The sequence below is a fragment of the Schistocerca serialis genome, chromosome 2 (assembly GCF_023864345.2).
Source record: "Schistocerca serialis cubense isolate TAMUIC-IGC-003099 chromosome 2, iqSchSeri2.2, whole genome shotgun sequence".
NCBI lineage: Eukaryota > Metazoa > Arthropoda > Insecta > Orthoptera > Acrididae > Schistocerca > Schistocerca serialis.
In genome coordinates this window covers 378176410-378203052 of record NC_064639.1, presented here as the reverse complement: position 1 = coordinate 378203052, position 26643 = coordinate 378176410, and the positions used below count along the sequence as shown (strand labels likewise).

The following is a 26643-nucleotide window of genomic DNA, read 5'->3' as shown; positions in this document are numbered from 1 at the left end:
ATAGATTTAAGTACTTCTAAGTTCTAGGGGGCTGATGACCTCAGATGTTAAGTCCCATAGTGCTCAGAGCCATTTGAACCATTTGAACCAATATATCGTCAGTTAACAAAGCGCAGCGTGCTGAAACTAGCTCATTTCGATCTGTATCCGAGAACTCGTTTACGAATTTAGGCCGAGAAGATCTGACCTTAAGGTCTTTTTACATGTGATCTCGCATTAGTGTACTCGGTATACCGAGTTCGGAAGCACGATTACTTGTCTACTTCATAGGAGCTTGTCCAATCGAAGGAGAAACACTGACACATGTTTTTCCTCGTGTCTTCACCCTTCCGCTCCTCGGCCTGTCTTTAACATAGCCAAAGGCAAAGGCACGTATTTCCCGATCCAGAATGCTCCCATAATCTGTCTCATTGTCTGCCATATGCGTTGTCGTTCGTGCACCCACACATTTGTCAAAAATGGTTCAAATGGCTCTGAGCACTATGGGACTTAATTTCTAAGGTCATCATTCCCCTAGAACTTAGAACTACTTAAACCTAACTAACCTAAGGACATCACACACACCCATGCCCGAGGCAGAATTCGTACCTGCGACCGTAGCGGTCGCGCGGTTCCAGACTGTAGCGCCTAGAACCGCTCGGCCACCCGGGCTGGCACGCATTTGTCACTAAGACGTCCTCAATAGTGTATCTACGACCGCTCACATCTCTCATTGCTACAACTTAAAACTCGATTCCGATTGCGAAAACATGTAAACATGAATTACACCAATTGATTCCAGCAACTGATAAAAAATAACACAGCTACCAACCTGTATAATAACATTTGATAGTAAGCAGAGGTTACAGGGGTACGGGGACTTCTCGCATATCCTGCACTTATGTAGAGTCTGAAAACCCGTGACCGGACGACACACAATATGTTAGAGCCTGCTAAATTTATCTGAGGATGATGTGAACACCTAAGTAACTTGTCTCTAAGAAAAAAACTATTAAATGAGGTGAGAATGTAGTTCGGAAAGAGGTAAGATTGGAAGAAGAGGTCTTTAGAGACGGAACACTTGCTAGGATTGTGAAAGGAAACTAGCCGTATCCTTTCCACATGAACCATCCTTGGTATTTGCCTTGAGTCGTGTGCAGCCTCGTAGGAAAACCAAAACGTGGATGGCTGGACGGGAATATGAACCGTCATCCTCCCGGATGCGTGTCCATAGTGTTTCCACTGCGGCGATTCATTCGAAAGTTGTGTGATTGACAGTGTCAACAAGGTTGAGCATTTCTCCAGAGAAGTTACGTTTGCTTACGTACGTTAACCGCGTTGAAACAACGAGGAGGAGGAGGATATTTAGTCGTGTGCTCTCCGAAGAAAACACCTTAATCTATCTAGTGACACCATGGACTTGCATTTGTACCCAGTTACTCACAGATGCAAAGCCCAGTCGTCTAACCGCTGCATCACCTCGGTCTGCTCAAACAATAAGTCCCCACCCCACTTACCTAAGGTACGAAGATCAGTGACACAAATGTTCTATAGTGAACCGATAGGTATCTATTTTTGTGATAGTGCTGTTACACAGAATGCATTGATCAGAAGAACGAAAGCTCGACAGCGCTACTGTGGAGCAAATGACAGACACTATTATTGGGATGTTAAGCAGCGTAAGATGGTTTCACGCAGTTTCATGCAGCGCCGAGCTGAACCTGTGGGAAACTGACATACGCCTGTGGAACGGTATCCAGCCGATTCTCAAATTCAATAGAATTTGCATTATGGTCTGCGTGTGTTTTCTATGATCTAGGACAAGACATTGGCTTATTTAATCTATGACGAAATAAACTCGGGAGTTTATGAGAACACTTTAGACTGTTGCAGTCGGACCTCTGACCACAAAACAAAAACCACTGCATAGTGGTTCGAGAACACCTACAAAAGGTTGATGAATTATGCAGTCTCTGGCAGTCGACCTTTATCATAAATAAGTATACAATATTGCGCGTACATAGGAAAAGAAATCCACTATCGTACAATTACACTCATCATCACTTAAGACTGATTATGCCTTTCAGCGTTCAGTTTGGAGCATAACCCCCCTTATAAAATTCCTCCACGATCCCCTATTCAGTGCTAACATTGGTGCCTCCTCTGATGTTAAGCCTATTACTTCAAAATCATTCTTAACCGAATCCAGGTACCTTCTCCTTGGTCTACCCCGACTCCTCCTACCCTCTACTGCTGAACCCATGAGTCTCTTGGGTGACCTTGCTTCTCCCATGCGTGTAACATGACCCCACCATCTAAGCCTGTTCGCCCTGACTGCTACATCTATAGAGTTCAGGACAGTTTTTCTTTGATTTCCTCATTGTGGACACCCTCCTGCCATTGTTTCCATCTACTAGTACCTGCAATCACCCTAGCTACTTTCATATCCGTAACCTCAACCTTATTGATAAGGTACCCTGAATTCACCCAGCTTTCACTCCCATACAACAAAGTTGGTCGAAAGATTGAACGGTGCACAGATAACTTAGTCTTGGTACTGACTTCCTTCTTGCGGGAGAGAGTAGATCGTAGCTGAGCGCTCACTGCATTATCTTTGCTGCACCTCGCTTCCAGTTCTTTCACTATGTTGCCATCCTGTGAGAATATGCATCCTAAGTACTTGAAACCGTCCACCTGTTCTAACTTTGTTCCTCGTATTTGGCACTCAAGCCGTTTATATCTCTTTCCCACTGACATTACTTTCGTTTTGGAGATGCTAATCTTCATACCATAGTCCTTACATTTCTGATCTAGCTCTGAAATATTACTTTGCAAATTTTCAATCGAATATGCCATCACAACTAAGTCATCCGCATATGCGAGACTGCTTATTTTGTGTTCACATATCTTAATACACTGTTGATGAAAAATTGGTGGAAACATCTAGGACAAACTATCCAGAGAGACTTAAAGTGGAATGGCGACATAAAACAAATAGTAGGAAAAGCAGACTCCAGCCTGAGATCCATAGCAAGAATCTTAAGGAAATGCCTTAAGGAAGTGCCTTAAAAGATGCTTGTTCGACTTATTCTTGAGTACTGTTCATCAATATGGCATCCGTACCAGGTAGGACTGGTAGGAGAAACTGGGGAGATCCAACGAAAAGCGGCGCGTTTCGTCACGGGATGGTTTAGTCGGCGCGAGAACGTTACAGAGATGCTCAACGAACTCCAGTGGCAGATGCTACACGAGAGGCGTTGTACATCACGGAGAGCTTTACTATTGAAATTCCGAAAGGGTACTTCCTGGAAGAGGCGGACAACATATTGCTCTCTACCACAATTATCTTGCGAAATTACCACGAAAAAATTCGAGAAATTAGAGGTAATGCGGAGGGTTACCGACAATCATTCTTCCCGCACGCCATTCGCAAATGGAACTGGAAAGGGGGACATCAGTTGCTGGTACCAGACGTACCCTCCGCCACACACCGGCGGGTGGCCTACGGAGTATTGATGTAGAAACACAATAATGTACCCTACAAACAACTGCACGGTGCGTGATGGAGGACACTTTGTAACAATATTATCGATTTTCTGTCCTGTTCCTTTCGCGTATTTAGCGAGGGGAAAATGACTGTCTAGATGGCACTCATCCTTGTCTCATGGTTCCTACACTAGATATACGATCTCCACAGCAGAAGTTTTGCATAGTGTTCCTCGAATGTACGTAACACTGTTGCAGTAAGATGAAGTCGCCCTCTCTCCAAAGCATCCCATTTAAGTTCCGCGAGCAATGTGTCACACTTTCATACGGGGTGTACTAATCTGTTAAGGTGCTCTCTGAATTCATTCTGTGTCTGCTGTCATGCCTACGTGACTAGAATCCAGATAGTGGAACATTACGTTAGAATTTGTTTGCACTTGCGTCTTGTACGCGGGTTCCCTGAAGGTGTACTGCAGTGTCCCAGAAACCTTCCGAACGAAATTTTCAGTGAAAAATAAACAAGGAATGCACAACATATATGAACTACAAGAACTTAATTTTGTTGCTTTGAATTATGTTTAATACTATCTGTTTGCAGCTACACGTTGCTGTGACTCAGTGTGGTTAAATGGAAAAGAAAGAAAACAGGAAGCACACGCTTCTTCCACCTCCCCCCCTCCCCCCTCTTGTCTCTGTCCATTACCTCCCCCTCGTCTCTCTCCATCTCTTCCTGCCCCCTCCCTCTCTCTGTCCATCACCTCCTTCCCGCCTTTTTACGTCTATCTTTTTTTCTTTCACCTCGTCTCCATCAGCTCCTGCTCCCTTTTTTGTCTATCTTTTCCTTCCCCCCTGTCTCCATCATCTCCTGCTTCCCACTTTCTATCGCCATTTCCTCCCACCGCTTTGTCCAGCCCCCCCCCACCCCCTCCTCTGACTTTGAGTCTCGTTTATTGTTACTGCACATTCGCATTCTGCAGTAGTATTCTAATCATGAGCCGGAAAGCCATAAATTCATCTTCTCTGTTTGCTAACAACGTTTCACCATTACATGTAACCTATGTCCGACCAAATGTACATTAAAGTATTGCGTAAAAGGTCAAAGTAAATCGGCCAAGAGCTTTTCGAGATTTTTTCTTAATGTTTCCGCTTTACGTATTACACGCTCACACAATACAATATATAAGACATATACAAAATAGTCTGCATATTCGAATGCAACGTTGTGTCAAAGATTCAAAGCAATCGATGAAGAACTTTCGCAGATTTGAGATTTTGAACACATGAACACTTGCATTTTTATTAATATAGATATAAATGTTCGTTTGTACAAAATCGTAAATCTCCGATTGCTTGGAAAATGTGTCGCAAACATCTCATGTTCTTTGTTCAAAATTTTAAATCTCCGAAAGTTCTTCATCGATTTCTTTGAAATTTTTGACAAAACGTTCCTTTCGAATACACGTTTTTATATACCTACTGGAGTGTCGTAATATATATATATATATATAATTTTTATTTATTATATATAGGCCATATGTATATACCATACAGTACTTCAGTAAGTATATAAAAACACGCGCTTATTCAAATGCAACATTGTGTCAAAATTTCAAAGCATGTGGTGAAGAACTTTCGGAGACTTAAGAACGTTTACATTTTGATTTATGTAGATATACGAGCAGTGTACGTTACATGGTTACACCCCATACGGGTAACAGGAGGTACTCGGGTGGGTACAAGCAGGTATTTTCCGTCTGAGGCATGGGACACACCGATACTCATTCATGCAAGTCATCTTCATTCCATCCTGTACAATATTCACGGGCCCATTTGTTACACTTTAAATGCTTTAACAATCCATCTGACTTTCTTGTTGACGATTTTTGGGGGGGGGGGGGAGGAGGAGAAAAGGCGTTTCCTTTTCACCTTCAGAAGATCTGTTTGTTACCCACGTCTTTTGAATCGTTTTTGGTGGTCCAGATCCGGAATCATTAAACAGTTTTCTTTTAATCTACCGGGAAGATGCTTTTGTCGCATTTTTATATGGAGACCCCATGATCATGACTCATTTTCCTCCTGGCCTGGTTGATAACGGTCTCTCGTAATGAGGAATTAGCATAACACTCTCCGGCGATAACAATGAGTGAAAAGTCTTTGCACAACATCGACGGACCAGCTTACGGAGAAGAAGCGTTAACTGATTCTGTGGTGCTCTGGGATCTGACATTATTCTTTCTGCCGTATGTGCCGGCGTACATTCGTCTTCGTCAAATGCATTTGCATTAAGCGGGAAAACACCCGTCTTTTTAAACCAAGGTACGCCATTTTGCATTGTTGCTCCTCTAGCAAAGACAAGGGCAGCATAACTGAGCTATTTGGTACTGATTTATCACTCTTCGCGAATGGTTGATAAGTCTTGCCGTAATTTCCTGGCCGGAGAAAGTGCTCAAGAGCCCCATGAAACTGACGTCAGTTAGTTGCAACTTACAGGTGCGATGTGTTGGAAAGCAATCACGACACAGTGTTTTCTAACAAGATCGATAACCACCAAGTTCTTCACATGAATTGCATGGCCGTCAAGCAACAGAAGAACTTCATTCGTGGAAGACTTGGTGTGAGAAATGAAGTGGTGCAACTAATGGACGAAGACTTCAGCTTGCATCCACCCACTAGGATGACGTGCTGCTACTATTCCTGGCGGTGCTCCATCCGAAAGTTCGTAGGAAAACCTAGAAGTCGAGGAACGTAATGACCTGCTGCAGAGAAACAAATTGCCACCATTACCAATTGTCGTCGCTCTGCTGATGTCAAGACTCCTACATGCCTACTTCCCTTGTGGGCCAAGGTCTTCAAATGCGGCTTTGTTACTATTGTAGTTCCCGTTTCGTCAATGTTCCAAACTTTGCAGGATAGAAATTTGAACTTCTCGAATCATTTGGATAAGATTTCAAAAAGGTTACAACAGTTGATTCCAACCATTGAGCAGGAAGCCGAAGTTGGATCAGATTTCCTGAGTGTGAGAGAGTAACACTAAAAAAACTTACTTAGCCAATCTAGTCCAGCCATTTTCTCTTCCCGTACTGAAATCGTGGTTGAGATTATTCTTCTCCGCCAATTCATACTCTGTCTTTCGCTGGTAATCCAAATAAACGGCATTCCATATCTTGATGTAGGACATCGGTTCAGCTTCCTGATCCTCTGTGAACACTGTCTTTAAATGACGTATCCCTTAAGAAATAAGGGGTAACTAATATTGTTAATGACAAAAATCTAATAACTGTTGCAAAGTAATTGTAAATTCTGTATGTGATTACTAAACTGCAGTTATTAAAATATGTACGCTCAGTAGCGCACCGTTAAGAACTTTAAGCATATTATGGCACACATATATATAATGAAGAAATGAGGGTAATACCGAGTATTTCTAGTTTTACCCCTTTTCTTCTACCCAGTTTTACTCCAGCTGAACTTTTTCCGTAAAATTTCTTCTGCATTAGAAACAAGGTGAGCAGTCATTTAGCGTATATTCATAAAGCCTGTAAAATTATTACTCAATGCACTTAACATTTTCAACTTGTAATAAGACGATGGAAGTTTCTTACTGAACACGAAACATCGCAAAATACGAAGCATATCCACAAAAATCTAACAAATTATTTTGCGAAACTAAAAGGCGGATGACACTACCTAGCCTCATGGCGGTACTGAACCTGCTGGCTACTTTCAAGGTCTAACGACAAAGAAACGTTGACACCAACTCGCAAAGAGAGATACGACAGTACTCGGTTTCACGCCCCTACACGATTATACCCAATTTCCCTTATAGTCCACAGTGATTTCTTACACCACATTTCACCGAGCAAATGTCATATTTGTAAATGTGCGACATTGTCACTTACCCTAGGGTGGTGTTCGTTGTGGATCATAGTTACAACTAGAACTACGTACTCACTGCCTCTAATGATACAGCACGCCGATTATTAATACATACAGAGTGATATGTGTAATTTCTACCATAGTTTGTAGGATACGCACATAATGTCAGCAGCCTGTATAATGCTTTTACCGAAAGCGGAAAGGAAAACACCGCAATAAATTACTATTCATTTTTACCAGGTGACAGGATTATGAATCACAAAATAAAACAATATACCCATTATAGGCATGTGTAGCTGTGATCATTAAAACACAGTTGCACTGTGTCAAAATTGTATTTGTGAATACGCATGTGTCAAAATTGTATTTGTGAATACGCATGTGTCAAAATTGTATTTGTGAATACGTAGTTCAGAAAAGGAAAACTATTTAAAAACACATCAAAATGTTTTTACGACTTGACAATGTAATTAAAGCATTTAATTACCACTAGGGCTCACTTAGTTTCCCCTATAGCACCCCTTGTAGCGGGAGATGGTGGATTTGTTACCTTCAGTCCCGGGACATAAATTGTAGTCAAGGGCAGTGGCAAAGGGGGGGGGGGGCTATGGGAGCTATAGCCCCTACCCCCCCCAATGGAGTATCATATTACACTGGATAAAATGACTTCAGAAATCAGCGAATATTTTACTTCAACAGATACAATCCTTTTCTTTTATAATTATGTAACACTGTAGGTTGCAATGTATTTCAAACACATTTTAACAAAAGAATAAGAGCGGCATATAGCTTGCCATGTAAACCGATAAATACCTTAAATGGGTGTCTTATTATTTATTATTATTATTATTATTATTAGTCGTAAAGCTCCCAACATGGAAGACGCTAAGTAAAGATGGTTCACTTCTGGGGCTTCTTATTCTTCTTGTTTGCCCACCAGGTCTTCATTCTTTGCGAGAATTCAGCTTTTCTTTCTTCGCTCCATTTTGTTCCAGTTCTCGGCGCTTTTGTCTCTGGTTTGACCTCCCATTTGTCAACTTTAAGTTTGAAATTGTTTCTTTTGTTCATGTCTTCAGTAGTAATGTTGGCTAATTCCAGATCTTTCTTTACATTTTTGATCCATTCTCCTCCATTAACAAGGGATGCTACGTATCTTACTATTTTTTTTTGTGAGTCTGTGATCGGGAAGTCTCATTATGTGGCCATAGAATTTTAGACGCCTCTTCCTCATGTCTATCTCTATGTTAGAATATTCTTCAATTTTAGAATTTTTCTGTAATCTATACCCCTCTTTGGTCCATCTTGGTCCCAGAATTTTCCTAATGATTTTCCTTTCCTCTTTCTTCAGGTTTTCCATATCTGTTTTCCTTTTAAGTGTCAAGGTTTCGCTGGCATATAGCATTATTGGTTTAATTACCGACTTATAATGTTTAATTTTTGTATTTATAGATAGACATTTTTTATTGTAAATGTTTTGGACCAGCCCTAGACCCCTACGAGCTTTTAATATTCTTTCTTGTTGTGATTATTTTTCAGAAATTATCTCTCCTAAATATTTAAAGTATGGTACCCTCTTAATTTCTCCATATTTGGTTTGTAACTTAGAAATTTCTAGATTTGTTGTTGTAAACACCGTTTTCTCAAAAGATATTTGTAGGCCAACTTTTCCTGCACACTCTTTTAAGGTTTCTATCTGTTTGACTGCCATTTCACTAGAATCTGCCATTATTGCAAGATCGTCTGCGTAGGCTAAGTAGGGGATTTGTAGGTCATCTTTTTTGGTTCCCAGTGATATTGGTCTCCAGTACTTTTCTTTTTTGAGTTCTTTTTCCCATTCTGCCATGACTCTATCCAGAACTAAGTTAAATAACAGAGGTGATAATCCATCACCTTGTCTAACCCCAGTTTTTATCTCAAATGATTTTGAAAGTCTTCCCATGAATTTCACTTTGCATTTTGTATTTGTTAATGTCTGCTCTATGATGTTCCGTGTCTTCTTATCCAGTCCTTCTTCTTCAAGAATTTTAAATAGTGTGGGTCTGTGAATTGAATCATATGCCTTTTTAAAGTCGACAAAGACATATACTGTAGGCTTCCTTCGCATTTGTCTCATCCTTGTAATCAATTTCAAGTTTAAAATTTGTTCTGGACATGATCTGTTTGGTCTGAAACCAGCTTGGAAATCTGAGATTTTGGGTTCTAGCAGTTTTTGTGTTCTTTCAAGAAGACGAGCTGATAATATCTTGTATGTGACGGCAAGTAAGGAGATTCCTCCATAGTTGTTCACATCCGATTTATTAATATACATTGTATGTATATTAATGTACGAGTACTAGTTACAATAAACAGGACAGCTAAATATGCCGGGTAAGCCTACCAACACTTAACTTGCTGCACCCGGACAAAAACTACGAAATCGCTGGAAATCTGGGTCAAATCGTATTATTTTCTCGGGCACACACATTAAGTAGACAGGTTTTTACACTGAACTCCAAAACATTTACTAAAAACTACTTCAAGCAACACCAAATTTTACCAATTTGTCGGTGGAGGACTCCAAGTCTCCTTTCGTTAAGCGATAAGCGATATTATTCTCTCCCCCCCCCCCCCCCCACCTTGGCCGACTTCCAGAATCTCCCCCGATTGTAGTCGAAGTAGATATTTCACAGAAACCTCGCTGCATATGCAGATAACATCTTTACCTATTGTGGATTCACTTTCAGCGTGCTGAATAGACTTGGCCACTGTTTCTATATTTCGATACAGTGTATCGATACGTGGAACTGTTTCAGTGTTTCGGAACGGCTGTGGTTCACTGTTTCGAAACAGTGGTGTTTCATTCCGCCCCTGTCTCGGATAACCGGACCAGATTCGATCTCGAGCCAGACACAGAAACTGTATCGTTGTTTCAAAATAAGGCTGTTTCAGTCCACCTGTGCTTGGAACGGACTAATTGTATCGAAACAGTGATGCTTAATTCCGCTCTGTGTCGGACGAGATTCGGGCTCGGCGCAGGTACTGAAACACAATATACCACTTCGTGAAACAAAAGATTTCGACAAGCAATAGCATGAAGCTTAAGATATCCGAAAATAAAGCTTCGTTTCTAGCTGACTGTCCTATCCCGAAATGGCGTAACGTCTGCTTTATAAACACTAACCAAACAATAAAACAACGCATACTATTCACATTCAAAATAATAAATATGTGAAAATCATTCAGTTAAATTACACTTTTTTTATAACATACGCTTCTCTGTTCATGTACAGTAATCATATTAAGAAACGCAAGTAAGCCTACAACATTGTGAATAAAAAAAAGGCGTAGAGTGGCAGTTATTGGACACATATACAAATTTGATGTAGGTATAATAGCAAGCAATCTGTTTGACATATCACTGATAGTGTAATGGTGAACGGGAAGGGCTGGGAAGCATGGTGAATTTATAGTAACGGTTCGAAACACCTTGAAAGACAAAATTTTTTTCTGTTATATTATTTATTCGAATTATTTGGCATTATTTGTAAGGCTATAGTCACTGTGCCTATTATCCACAATGATTCCCTTTGTGTGCATGGAAATTAGCAGGATGGGTATATTACCCATACTGACGGAATGTGGGAATCCCAGAAGCATATCCGTTGTTTCTGCAGTTTGCTCCCACCTCCAGTTCCGTTCGTGGTGGTTCTTCTGTCTTCAGCTATGGCTGTCCTCAGCCAACTGCAAAGTATGAAAGTCACACGACACGAAAGTAGCGCATTTGCTGCATGAAATACGAAACTGCCAAGACGCCTAAGTGATAGTTTCATACTTTCTGCGATATGATTAGCGCTCTCGCACCTCATTCGTGTTTATATGGACATACTTATACAGTAGACATTCAAGATGATAAAATGTGTAGGTTTATTAAATTACAAAACACAAACTGTTTCACTGTTTCGAAACAGTTACGTGTTTCAGTTTGCCCATCTCTAGTGCTGAGTACTCGCAGGTGATGGAGATATTGAGTCACAAAGGAAAAAGAGAAAAAACGTAAATGATAAGTCATGCCCTAGCGCGAGAGAAACGTGAAGTTTTCTATGTGCGCAAATGTTTGAAATTACGAAAATTTTTCATTTTTTAAAAATTAGTTTCAAAAGTCTATAGCTTGGTACGAAATGACCTCACAAATAGTTTCAAATAACGTTGTTACTGATACTCTTAATAAAGATCTCTTCAAAATTTTAAATACTCTGGAATTAAACAGAACAATTGGCAATAGTCGTGAAAACGTAGTTCGTGATTCTGCATCACCCACGCGAAGTGTGAACCATAAGCACTGTCCAATACACGGCACAGATCGTTTAATATTTTTAACGACACGTAATAGCAACATACAGCTTCATAGTTTGTGATTTTACAGGTTCCGTGAGATCAGTAAAATGTTCCTTTGTCAATTTATAGCGTTGACCTCGTCGATATTTCTTGTACACTCGGTCTATTTTTTTCCTTGCCGCATCGCCAATTGTGCACCATCCATCTACTACAGCTTTCTACTGACTGACGTACAACAATAATTTTCAATAATAGTCTAACCACACAACTATACATCATTTTTATAGTATTAGATATTACGATAACCCAGCATCCGTACAGTTGAATAAACAGCACACTAAACCAAATTCAACAGTAAATAGATCGAATTAAAAATAATGTTCAGCCATAATAAGTACAGGTATTAATAAGCATAATTGAAAATGTTCGATCAGAAGTCTGCAACTATCGATCATGAGACGCCTTGAATGCGTAGTTGTGAGTATTTACTCTGACTGTCGATACCATACTAAACTGAACCGGCTATACCAACCTCTACCCAACTCTTAAAACCCACATTTCTATTTCAGTGGGAAAACAAATACTTAGAAAATTTCGACTGAAGTTAAGTACGATTTAGCTGATAGCTGAGATTGAGTATGAGGAAACAAACGCATGGAATGTTCCATAATTTTCATATTGGGAGCATATTGAGAAATTTGATAGTTTTGAAAATTGAAATTACTGAAGACCAGCAAACCTCCGATTTTTTTTAAAGAATCGAATTCTTTTGTATAGAATACTGCACACGTCTGATTACTTTACAAATGAGTTACTGTGTTAAATATTTGACCTTAAGTATGTAAATGAGAAAAAGTTTGGAAAATACTTGAAATTATGCTTAAAGTTTGTAGGGAGTTTCTAAGTGTTCTCGGTATGAATTTACTGCAGGAATATAGCCCGGGTAATTTTTTCTCCACTTTTTAAGCAAATGCCAGTTTTTGTCTCATTTCAATGTTTATGACGTCGTATCTCCTGAGCTGTGTGTTGTACGATGATGTAGTTTCGCAAGGACGTGGATACTGTCTGCAATCTGTGTTAAGAATCGAGTCGGTAGTGGCCATTGTTCGGTCTTCACAGCTGAGCTCTTTGCCCTCTACCAGGCTGTTCTTTACATCTGCCGCCACCGACATTCTGCTTATGTCATCTGCTCAGATTCCCTGAGCGCCATCCAGAGCCTCAGTGATCCGTACCCGGTTCACCCTTTCGTACACCGGATCCAACGCTCTCTTCAGCAGCTGGTGGACGTCGGTTCTCCAGTTAGCTTTATGTGGGTTCCGGGCCATGTCGGTATCCCTGGGAACGAAGCTGCAGATGCCGCGGCCAAGGCTGCGGTCCTCCAGCCTCGAACAGCTTCTTGTTGCGTCCCTTCGTCCGATTTTAGCAGGGTGATTTGTCGGCGCATCTTATCTCTGTGGCATGCCGATTGGGCTGCACTTACCGACAACAAGCTTCGGGCCTTAAAACCTCTTCCCGTGGCTTGGACGTCCTCCTCACGCCCTTCTCGGCGGGAGGAGGTCGTTTTAGCCCGGTTAAGAATTGGACACTGCCGGTTCAGCCATCGCCATCTGCTGACGGCTGCGCCGGCGCCGTTCTGCCCATGTGGGCACTTGCTGACGGTTAGACACATTTTAATGTCCTGTCCAGATCTTAACACACTGCGCCTCGATCTTAACCTGCCAAATACTTTCGATGCCATTTTAGCGGATGACCCACGAGCAGCTGCTCGTGTTCTTCGTTTTATCAATTTGACACACCTCGCTAAGGACATTTGATGATGCTGTTTTTTAATCCTATGCCTGTCCGTCTGTCTTTTATCGTGTTTTCCCTTTTAGTTGTTGTGGTCAACTTGTGCCTCGCGGTGCATTCTTAGAGTAGTCAGGGCGCTAATGACCATTGAAGTTGTGCGCCCTAAAACCACAAAAAAAAAAAAAAGAGTCGGTAGTAAAGAAATAATAAACTGAAACATCATGTCTAATGCTGAATTGGGAGATTCAAGGAGAAAAAGTTTCGTTAAGGGTTGAAATTATGTTAAAGTTTGTTGGAAGTCTTTGCTCTCATTCTCAATTACTGGATCAGTAAAGTCCGCGTATTTGCGCGTCGTCAGTTACTCTGCCTCATGACAAACACACGATTTATATCTGAAGTACTTGTCTCACTGTGTTAACGTTTTACATAAAAGTATACCTTTCAATGAGTGGATAGTGACACATTTTAAATTTTTAAATTCGGTCAATAACTACGCAAAAAGTTGAGACAGAATTTTTGTTGCCCCTGGAAGCCGTTAAATAGGCAAACTGCAACTGGATTCGGAGTACGGGATAGTTGCTTTGTGATACAGATGTCTAAGGAGGAAATCTCCCGTGGTTAAAGGAAGGACGCTTTGAACAGAATTTATTTGATGTGAAGAAAGGCGCTAATTACACGATTTCAAAGTATTACTGCGTGGTCCCGTTTCTCATAATTTCAAATTGTAATTGTCGACGCTGGGGGGACAGTGACGCCCCATCCCTTTTGTTTGTGTTTGTTTGTGGTTTTAGGGCGCAAAACTTCTATGGTCATTAGCGCCCCTTTTGTCGCTGTTTTACTATTTCATTTGGCCTTGGAGATGAACAGCACATCTACCGAGGTCTAAGAGAATCTTTCTCGTCGGCCTTGAGGTCTACCACGTGACGTCATCTATTTGAAGGGATCTACCGAGGAGCACAGTAAGCGACGGTCGGCATCTGTCAGAGCGCGGCGCGGGGCGTGTGACGAAGAGGAAGGCAGGCCATCATTGGCGCTGACAGGATAATGGCCCACACTTCCCAGCGACGGGGGCGCCGCGCCGCAGAAACCACGCACCATTCCATTCCTCGACCTCGCCCACGGCCACAAAGCCACTAGCGATTCTTGTTGACTAAGGCCCAACTAACTTACACCCAAAAACCTTCTGATCTCCACGGCTACCTTCGCAGCCACCACCACCACCACCACCACCGTACTACAGACACCAACAGAAAACAATTTTGGAAACATCAGCAAAATTAAGACATTACATAAGAAAGGAAGAAACTGACGATTTCCTTTCAGTAACTAGGACAAGTAATAAAAGTAGAACTCTGCAGGAAAAGGTATCTTCTACAGTCAAGGTCAGTTAATGTTGGTGTCATTGGGAGGATGAGCACCTGGAAGCTACAGATAAAAAGCTGTAGTCAGCAAAAATAACCAGATACAGAGGAGGTCCTAGCCACTGAGATGAGGCGAAATACACTTAATACCTCTAGACTGCCTCATGGATATGCTCTTTACAGGACGTGCACAACAGTTGCAAATATTTTTCATGATGAATAAATCTGCTCCACTTTTATGTGGCAGATATTGTATTTGGATAAAATCATACACCAGACCGAGGTTTCATGGTGTGAATCCGATCTTCAGGTGTTACAAAAGAACAAGGAAAACTAAGAGGGATTCTTCATAAAATAGATTAACATTAAAATGTTCCATGCATGGATCTGTCATGAGTGTGCAGTGCTTATGAAGTTCCTGTATCTGTAAGGCACCAAAGGTTTTGTAACATATCAGTTCATGGCTGCACCTTTTGGCTAGTCATGGCCACTAATCTGAAGAACAAAATTGGTTTTCTGATTGCTGAGGACAGGGATTATTCTCCAGGCTGGAGATACTTAATTGAACTAAATGGGTGGGTAGTCTGGGCTGACTATGCTGCTAATGAAATTAAATGGATGGTAATCTGGGCTGACCTTGGTGTTTTCAAGGACGAGTGATTTCGACTGGATGGAAAGAACTTGCTTAAAGCCCTGACAGGAAACATTAAGTACTGTCACACATTCTGCTCTGGGGGCTGATTAGCCAAAAGGCCTGAATGTTAAAATAATTTTATGTGGTGCGTCTGCTGCTTGTGAAACTGGGAGTTGGCCTGCTGCACACATAGGGTCTTGCAGTCATGTGTTCTCTGGAGCAGAAGTGGTGTTTTTGTAGCATATTTCAGAAGTCAAAAGAAGAGGATCCTTTGTTAACAACCATGTTATTTCTTGCAGTTTAAAAAATTGAGAAATTCCGAAAGTTTGTTCACATACGCATGTATGGTTTGCGGGTTGGACCATTCCAGTTTTCCAAGAGAGAATTGCTGATTTGAGACTGTGTAGAAGCTCAGTAGCCAGAAACCTCAGATTAGGTTTGGGAGCCAAGAAGTTACCTGGATGGTGGTGTTTATAGAACGAGGTGAACTTAGTGAGGTGGTCTTAGAAGCCAGTAAATTATATTATTATTTGTGGCAATTTGAGTCTGGTGCTCTTGTGTGCACCCTCCTCCTTTTTAAGTTAAGTCGTTATTCTGTTGGAGTTTATGGAGGAGATTATCTGCTGGAGAGATTAAGAGCCAGTTTGAAATCGTTTTGTAAATGTTAGAAGTACACGTATTCCAATTAAGTGGTTGGAACTGAAAGACTTTTGAAAGTTATTAGATCACTACAGGGCATTTATTAGTGACATAGGAGAAGTGACAGTTTTAACTATATCTTGCAGGTACATGTGAGGATGGCAACCCTTATTCTACATATTTACAGCCCTCTGCCACTGTATGACCCTGAATTGTAGCATACGCGATAACATGATGGTGTGTAATGTAACTGTCATTATACAATAAAAAGTGTTTGTCCACATTGGAGCACCCTCTCCTTCAGCATGACAACGCTAGACCACTCATGAATTCTGCAACAATCCAACACCTTGGGTTCATTGCCATTGATCATCCTCCATACAGTTCTGACTTGACCCCATTCGATTTTCATGTGGTTACAAAACTTAATGAACACATCTGAGGACTTCTCAATTCGATGGTGATAGGTGAGGTTGTGGCTCTGTCAACAAAGTGAAACATTCTACAGTGATAGTATCAACAAATATTTGCCCATTGGGAGAAATGTATTTGTTCTGCAGGGTGACCATGTTGAGAAATGAATATGGGTGACCTCATAGAATTAAGTTGCATCATTTGTTATGTGGCTGCCCAGTGCTGTGGTGGTGAGTGGTTTTCCCCCCAACACATTTAAAGACTTTTGCCCTTTCATTATACTATTATGATAATGATTACTATAAAAATAATGGAAATTCTTGTATGGAGTGATACATAAAATAAGGGGAGGTTAACCACTCACCTCTTTCAGAAAATATAACAGGAAAAGCATTCACACTAGCTGCTGAATACCAGCTCTTTTTCTTACAATAGCACATTCACATATACCATCACACAGACACCCAAACACACACTCCCACAATCACAGCAAGACTAATTATTGATGTGCTATAATTGAACACAGTTACCTGAGCTAATAGAGGCAGGAGTAGGGAAGGATGCAAGGAGGGGATAGCAGAAAAGAGGCAGGTCTTTGGACAGATGACTCTGCAGCTGCACAACAAGACAGGAAGAGTAGCGAGGGTATAGCAAAAAGATATGTAGGGAGGGAGGGAGAGGGAGGGAGGGGGAGAGAGAGAGAAGAGAGAGAGAGAGAGAGAGAGAGAGAGAGAGAGAGAGAGAGAGAGAGAGAGCCTACATGGGAGGGGGCAGGGGTGGGAGAGTGGTAGGGAGAATGAGGCATGTGGATGGAAGAGAGAAGAGAAAAGGCAAAGTGAGGCAACAGGATCAGGTTAATGAAAGTTTAGGCCAGCGGGATTGTGAGAGCAAAGGATGTATTGAAGAGAAATTCCAATCTGTGTAGATCAGAGAAATTTGTACTGGAAGCGTGTATCCAAATGCCTCTCATAGTGAAGCAGCTGGTGAAGTCATTTGTGTTGTGGTATGCAGAACATCTGGCAAAAGATGATCAAATTTGAATTTTAACACATTTTGGCAGTGGCCGTTCTTGCAAATACGCAGTTGGTTACTTGTCATGTCCACGTAGAATGCTTTACAGTAATTGCAGCATAGGTAAATGTGCTTTCACATGCCACCCTGCTTTTTATTGGGTAGCAAATGGCTCTGACTGGAGTGCGGTAGAGGTGGTGGGTGGGTGTAAGGGCATACCTTCCACCTGGGCTGACCTCGAGGGAACGGCTTATGGGGCACAGGATTGGGAGCAGGATTGGAATACAGATGGACAAGGATGTGCTTTAGTTTGGGTGGGCAGTGGAACACTTACTTCGGATGATGTGCACAGGATTTCGGGTAGGGCATTTCTCATCCCAGTGCATGGCAAGAGGTAATAGAAGTCCTAGTGGAGGATGTGGCTGAGCTTTCTAGGACCAGAGTACCACTGGTTGATCAGGGGAGTGTTGGTCAGTGGCTGGTTAAAAGGTCTTTTGGTGTCTGAGTAGCAGATGGCACGGGAGACTTGTTTATGGATGAGATGGACTGCACTTGACCATGAAAGGCAAGGTGCCATATTATAGTCTCAGTCCTGCAGACAGTTTTAATCTGCCAGGAAGTTTCATATTAGCACACAGTCTGCTGCAGAGTGACAATTTTGTTCTGGATAGGATACTGTTTGTTACTAAAGGCTCTGATAAGGTTATCAGTACATTTCAAAAACTCCTTCTTTCTACTGCAGGTGCAGCATCCACGGATGGCGAGGATGTAAGTGAGAGACTTTTTGGTGTGAAATGCAACGACTGCTGACAAAGTGAAGTTACTGTTGGTAGTTGGTGCTCTTGATGTGGACAGACGTATTAATGGAGCCATCTAAAAGGTGGAAATTGATGTCAAGGAAGTTCGCACTATGAGTTGAGAAGGACCAATTGAAGTGGATTTGAGAATAGGTGTTGAGGTTATAGAGGAAACAGCAAAGATTGGCCACTAACAGTACCTTCACTTTGATGGCTCTCACCCATTCTAAGTAAAATATCCCTGCATTATAACCTTGCCACCCATGGTCAAAATATTCCGATAACTTTACCCGAGCCTTTAATGACAGACGTTTTTAGCAGTATGGTTTCAGTTTGACTGAAAATCATTTAAACACTTCTGTGCCTGCTCAGCAAAAGTAGTATTTATCAGAGGCATGGATAGCTTACATTCACTCCAAATACTTCACACATGAACACCAAGCTATAATTTGTATTTAGTATTATCTGTGGAACGTAACATCAGTTTAGATCTTCTGAAGAGGGTACATTATACAGCTTTCTGAAGATTTTCCATATTTGTATAGAGCAGACTTGCATCTCCACCATCACACCTTATACAGAAATCTATGTCTCTCCATATTCTCCTGGACATCTTGTGTGTATCTCAGGAATTATGCTTTAAAAGGCTTCCTCAACACTTTTGTGCAACTGCTAAAGTTTTTAATTTTCAGATATTTTTAATGTGGTCATGCATTATTGATGGTGGTACTTTGAGCTCAGGTGGTCTTTTGTGAAGCAGTACCAATAAAACAACTATTTATTTCCTCAGCTGTACAAAGTGAAGAGGGATATATGTAATTCTCAGATGTCTTGGATGGCTTGCACTCCTCTCTTACTTTGACTCAGTACCTGTGTAAAAAAGATAAAGCATGTTAGTGATCATGCCCTGAGGATTATCTGATACAAACAGACTGTTCCTTCATTCTCTGCCTTAGATGTCACAGGACACCAATAATCATGAGGAGGGAGGGTGCTTGTTGTTGTTACACCACTGCCCCACTTTTTAAATGTCAGATTTCAAAATAGAGGTTTTGATTACCCTACAGGTAGCTTCTTAATTGTTCCTTGAGGCTGACCTAATACTGTTACAGCTCTCATCCAAAGGAAAAATCCTTTTCAGTACCAGATATGGAACCCAGATTCTTCATGTTACAGTGTGACAGTCGTAACTACTGAACTACAGAGGCAGGTTTTATGTATTTGTCCATAACAGAAGTAGAAAAAGTGACGATATCCTTTTCAATTACACTCAGACTGGAGGAAGGCAAAGGTAAGCTCTCTCCAACAGGATTGTGTGTATTGAAAATTACAGTAAAACCAGTGGACACTTAGTCACAGTAGGTGGATCTCAACTTTCTTGGCTTATAAAGATAAATACTGGAATAAAATTGCTTTCAACAGAATATTTAACTATGACAGATCAGTAATAAGAAATAGAGAGCTCCTGTAAGTGATAAAAGCACTGCCACATGTTGACGGTGGTGTATTTTAAATTTAGTGTTATTGTTATTAACAGAAGCCTAACAGATTTAGCAATCATATACTAGTCAAACAGAACATTATGTTCTTCTTTCTTCTACATGAATGAATGGGCAAGCCTGGGTCTCATAATATGATTCAAAATCTGTACAACAATTTTGTTTAGGACACAGATATATAATGCAGTCAAATCCTTCTGCAGAGAATGGTGAAAGTTGCATTTGATTTTCACGACCTGATGTCATTATTGTATATTAAAAGTGCACAAATGGCAGAAAAACACTACATGTTAGCTGTCAATGCCACACATAATTATGACATTACAAATTTACCTATTCTGCAAAGTAGAATAAAAAATAAAATAAAGTAGAATAGGCAGCAATAAATATTGACGTGAAAGGCACAAAGGTTTACTATAATCCAACAATAAGAATTTTGTGTGCAACAGTGCATAATCCATTACATGTGGGAATAATGGTGTGCTGTTTGCTCATGTAGTGGTTACTTTTCCAGGTCCCATGCTGGGAAATAAATTATATAATGACTTTCCTGTCATAGCATCCATTTTAACAATTACTGAAGGGTGCCAGACTGCTGAAGGTAAACAAACAGTGATGAAATAATAGTATTTGGAACAAATTATATGAAGAAAAAACAGATAACAGGTACCACATACAGTGAAACAAACAAGCACCAATCAGAGCACTTAGTGTGAATGGAAGATTTATGTATGTTAATTATTTGATGTGGGGCCCTTTGATATAATTGTGTTTACTTTCATTGCTGAGCAGGGTGACATACATGACAAAAAGTGACATTTGTTGCCAGTAGGTAACCTTCATTGACCACCTCACCTTGCTGGGGCGACATGAAGCTACCAGTCAGTGTCTGTGTGGCTGCTTGAGATCTCAGTAATGTACATGTCTGTGAGTGCATGGCGGCAAGTCAGACTGCGAATGACCATTGGTGGGCCACAATGAATATAGCTATTCCAATGTCAGATTACTGTGTAGCTCAGTGATGAATGACATCAGACAGATCATAACCTAATACAGCACTTTTTAATTCTTCAACCTCCCCTCTTCCATGAGTTGAGGGACACAGTTTTCTTAAATTTCTGTGCTGTATCCGTTATTGTTCATTTAAACTTGTTTACTTCCTATTTTATCTGCATTTCTGCCCCCACAGCTAAATTTTATCTGGACATCTAGAAAACTACCCATGGCACTTTCCATGCTTGATAAGTATAAAATATTTCTTATTTTACAGTGAAAAAGGGCTCTGTCTAGGGTAGTTTCAGGCAGCATCATATTGCAGGGAGTATATAGTGGCCAAAAAAAGGTGATATAGGCTATCAATTACCTTCACAGCTTGTAATATTCATGGTATCAATTCACAATAAAATATGGTGTAAGAGGATCAGTAAAACAACAAACATTTGTGGCTATCCTCGGCTCAAAAGAGTTCTGAGATTCAGCAGCAGGTGCCATGGAAGTAACATCACAAGACAGTGAGTTTATGGTGATTTACTGGATAATTAATTAGTAGGGGCCGGCTGGAGTGGCTGAGCGGTTCTAGGCACTACAGTTCTAGGCACTACAGTCTGGAACCACATGACCGCTATGGTTGCAGGTTCGAATCCTGCCTTGGGCATGGATGTGTATGATGTCCTTAGGTTAGTTAGGTTTAAGTAGTTCTAAGTCCTAGGGGACTGATGACCTCAGACGTTAAGTCCCATAGTGCTCAGAGCCATTTGAACCAATTAGTAGGGATTTATGCCTGCCTTGCTGAAAACAACACGGCAGGTGTCACAATTGTTTGTTTCTTACACTATGAAGAAAGATTTCCTGGTACATCACAAATAGTATCTTTGACTTGTTGCTTTTTGGAGTCTTTACACATTAGTTACATGTGTTGCTTCTATTTTGGGTGATAGATAAAAATTGTTTCTCAGCATCACCTATCATCTTACAGCACTATTTGTGCTGTACAGAGCTTTATTCCCCTGCTTTCTGCATTACATTCTATTAGTGGTCAAGAAAAGTAAAAGTACATTGCTTTCCACAAAAAGTGAAGCACTCAGAAGTGGATGATGAAATGAATGAAATGAAACTTCATGGGTTGAGGCAGTATGTGACGGTATTTCAGTGATCACAAAATCAAGTCAGTTACAAAGAATTTGACAGTATGAGCCCCTTTATGAGTATGACTTTGCATCCACTCTGTCCCAGATGCATGCTCTGATTCAGGTGGGAAGGGTGCCATAAAGGCATTGTATCCTCTCCTGAGGGAAGCTGACCCACAACTGTTGTAGCTAGTCCTGATGTCCTGGATAGTGGAACCGGGACAGATGTGACATCCAAGCTGGTTCCATATACCTTCTATCGGAAACAGATCTGGTTATATTGCTGGCCACAGGAGTACCTCAGCTTCAGGCAAACAGTACAGAGAGACACATGTCAAATGTAGACAAACATTGTGCTGTTGAAAAATGGTACTACAATCCTGTCGCATGAGAGGTAACACATAAGGATGCGGGGTATCCTTGATGATATACTATTGTGCCATCAGAGATCCCTCAATCACAGCTAGCTGTGACTTGAAGTCATAACCAGTGGCTCCTCACACCATGATTCCAGGAGTAACACCCCTGTGCCTGTCCAAAACACAAATGAGACCTGTACCCAGGTGACCACTGTACTCGCCAATGATGGTCATTGATGATAGTGTGGAACTTCAACTCATTACTGAACACAGTGCGATGCCATTCATCAGTAGTGCATGCTTCCCAATAATGGCACCACTCCAAATGCAGCTGTTGAGGTGTTAATACAGTCTATACATGGAATGGTAATTCCATAGTCTGGGTGCCTCCAGTCTCTGAACAATGGTGCCAGATGACCCAGGGAGGTTGCAAGGAGTCTATTACTTGTTTTCAGATGCTGAGTGCCAATGTGAAAGGGTTATCATGTGCTTTGTATACAGTACAGCAATCCTTCCTTCTGGTGGTCAGATTTGGTTGAAAATCTGTGTATCACACGATTAACCAGCCAGCCAAATGGAGACCCATAATGACAAACTTTTCGAACTCTGTCAAGTGGTGATAATGCTGTCTCATACAAGTATGCAACAACTCTGTCCCCTTCACAGTTGTTACTCAAAATCTGACACCGTGCGCAGCCTTACATACCTTACCCAGCCTGGTAACAACATTAAACAAGGACCTCACAAATACACTCCATTGGGTGTTCTATGTCATGTGGAATCACAGTTATAATCATTTACATACCTGTCAGTGGTGTATACCTGTACAAAAATACTGACACCCAACCATGTGTTCTGGGTGCTTCACTTTTTCTGTCAAGTATTTCTTCTGACCTCATATCAAAATCTTATGGCATTCACACTATGATTAACTGTAATTGTTTTGCTTTTTAGGTGCGAGGGATCTCTCTCTCTCTCTCTCTCTCTCTCTCTCTCTCTCTCTCTCTCTCTCTCTCCCTCTCCCCACCCCCCCCTCCATCCCCCCTTTCTGTGTGGGCGTGTGGAGGTGGAGAGAGAGAGAGTCGATAGATAATGTGCTCTAAGAGAGAAAACTGCCTCTTTAATGTCATATTTCAATTTTGTTTCAGGTTTGCTGACTGTCATAAACTGCTACAATGTGAAATGGGCAACAAGAGTTCAAGATATCTTTACAGGCACCAAGATCCTTGCTCTAGTCATCATAATACTTGCTGGATTGTGGATGCTGGCCACTGGTCATACTGAAAATATTAGCAATCCAATGGTTGACACCAATCTTGAGCCTGGATACATTGCACTTTCCTTTTACTCGGGCTTATTCTCATATTCTGGATGGTATGCTATTTTAATATTATGTCAGTATATAGTGTAGCAATATTGTGCCATGAAGTTTGTGCATTGACGTTACTTACAGATTGTATTAGACATTTTAGTTTCCCTAATATTATTGTACTGTTCTTTTCTTGTTGAAAGATTCAATTTTTCACAAAGCTGAATGTTATATATCATTTTAGTGTGTGTGATATCTGCAGCTTTAGAGGAATCATTGCCTTAGATAAGTTGATATGCAGTTTATGCAACATTGTCAGTGATCTGTATTTGTTAGACTGGCTTTAAATGAAGTTTTTATTTATTTATTTATTTGTCATTAACCAACATAAACAGTAGTTCATTACTTGAGAGACCATTGAGTTTCTTTGTACACTGCATTAAACAGTGCACGAAGTGCGTGTGTTCATACCACTGTCCAGCATTGGTTTTAACCCTTGCGGTACTGAGGGGGTTATTTACGTCCATCTTTTGAAAATATTGTCATCTAGTCAGTTACTTTATATTTTAAAATATTGAAAAAAAATTTATTCTTTTTCATCAATTCTTTTGCTATATTCCTATAGTGTTTCAAAATTTTCAGTTAAACTGAACATAAAAATTTAAGCCTAAGTAGTAAATATCGCTTTTCACAATGAATGTTATTCAATATTTTCAAGTTCAGGACCTTCATTATATGTCAAAATCTGTTTAAAAAGTTTGATTTGAGTAAAAGTCAACAAAAATGAACAAACTTTCCTTTTTATATTTTTTGTAGTGACCACAAGTGTGCCTAGCTTGGTAGTATACATGTTATTGAAAATGCTTTGATATTGCTAAGTGTGTGTTAAAACTTATTTTCAGGTTCTAGACCAAACTTACAATTCAGTAATTCTTTAGAAAGTATGCTGTTAAGTCGACAACAATTAATGAATTTTGTTTTGCTTATTAACTTTTTTAGGGTTTGCAGAAAGTATTCCTCTTTGGTAATCAATGTTATGGAAAATGTGATGGGATTGCCAAGGTTAAAAGTGCAAGGGAGAAAGGGGAGCTTTGGAGGATTTGGGGGGGGGGGGGGGGGGCTACAAGGTAAAATTCACAATGGAGAATAATCCACAGTGAATTAGAATAATCATAGAACATGCTTGTACATACTAAATGTAATTTTGTTATGTTATGACACAATATTTTACTTCATTGTCATTTCACAGATTTAACTAAATTTGTGATGTTCATTGCATGCATGTTGTCATACAACAAGTAAGCTGAATCTAGTCATCATGTCGGACAGTGTTAGCAGGAACTGTCAAATCCACATTACCTACAGATGCTAAAAGATGCAATTAGGTGAAGAAGTGGAAAAGACTGGTACAGTGGTTATGGCACTACACAGTTTTAAAAGGAATTAATTTCAAATCCCCATCCAATGTCTGTATTTAGGTTTTCCATGATTTCTGTAAATCTGTTATAGCAAATGCTGTGATGGTTCTTCTGAAAAGGATGTGGGTGATCTTCATTCACATCCATGTCCCTGTGGTCTATTCAACAACATGATTCTAAACCCAAATATCCCTTCCATTCCTTTCAGCTGGACAAGACCATCACATTAGTTGATGGCTAGCTGAACCTCATGAAATACTTAACATTCATATTTGCCTTTTAGAGTATTTATGGCAATAGAAAAGTAATACCCAGTGCAGTCTGGATAAAATTGTATTAGAGAAGTGGCATACCCCAACCTTTGCTATTGAACAAATTTTCCATGGTTCACTAATTGTTCGTAGAACTGTAGGTAGATGGTTTGTGTGATGTAATGTGGTTGGATTATCGCAATTTATGGCAACATATCAGCTGTCAGTAATAATAAAGTGATATCTAATGTGATTGTGCTGGGAGTAAAAGCTTGCCTTTAAAAAGACTCAGACTTTTCAGAAGGATTTATGAATTTTTTGCAGCAATCTAGGGTCTCAGTCACTCAACTTAGGATGGATTGCAAAAATCTGGGAGTGATTTTAATAACAACTTCTCCACTAGCAAACATTTGCCTGAATAGTGGAGACTTAAGGTATACAGCTGTGACAGGAACAAGGGAATTTGCCTTACGATGCTACTGGGAACTTGCTTGTTAGTATGTGTCATAATGCGGCCCCTTGTACAGTCATTAGATGATATATTTCATAGTGTACTTTTATTTTGTTGCATTCTTTGTTTGCAGTACGGTGCATAAGCTGGAAAATCTATATAAATGTTGAAAAGCCATAAAATTGTCTTTCATTTGGACATGCGTTAATGTTACAAATTGGTAGTATTTCATTCTCTTTTCCTGGTAACAGTCACCAGAAATACAAAATCGGCATCATAAAATTTGGCTAACTAGCTTTAAGGCTTCATACTTTTTGTTTGATGCCAACTAGCAAGTTCATAAATCTAAGATTCCATAAATCTAATTTTACAGGTCTTTGTTTTGTTGTTATTCTGAAAGTAGTTCATAGCAATCTGAAAATCCTACAGGAATTATCTCCACCCCCTCTCCTTAAGCTTATTCAAGGATTTTGATATTAAATACCTTGTCATCTTCTTGCACGCAGTATGTTCTGTTTACTGTTTCATGTTTTACATGCCCAGTTAATTATTGTTCATTCACTATTCTAATTTGAAAATAACTGGATGTAAGGAATTGTGAAAAGCAAATACAGTAAGTACTTGCTCTTTCTTGTTCTAGGAACTACTTGAATTTTGTAACAGAAGAACTGAAGGAGCCTTACAAGTAAGATTTAAATTAAAATGAATATTACTAATACAGTTTGATGATATGCTGTGGATATGTTCTGTACTTACTGTCTTTTAAAATTATATTTTAGGAACCTTCCCAGAGCAATAGCAATTTCCATGCCACTAGTGACAACAATATATGTTTTGGCAAATATTGCATATTTTGTAGTCCTGTCAAAGGATGAACTACTGTCATCAACAGCAGTAGCTGTGGTAAGTATGCTTGATAAAGAAACAAATC

The 26643-nt window shown here is 40.3% G+C and overlaps 1 protein-coding gene across 1 annotated transcript in view; it reads left to right on the top strand.

Moving 5' to 3' along the window:
• LOC126457197 (Y+L amino acid transporter 2) overlaps window positions 1–26643 on the top strand; it is a 319752-nt gene that overhangs the window by 280260 nt on the left and 12849 nt on the right. The window contains exons 3-5 of the mRNA XM_050093296.1: window positions 23432–23657; window positions 26353–26397; window positions 26492–26615. Of these exons, the coding sequence (XP_049949253.1) occupies window positions 23432–23657; window positions 26353–26397; window positions 26492–26615 (395 nt within the window). The remainder of the gene's footprint in view (window positions 1–23431; window positions 23658–26352; window positions 26398–26491; window positions 26616–26643) is intronic.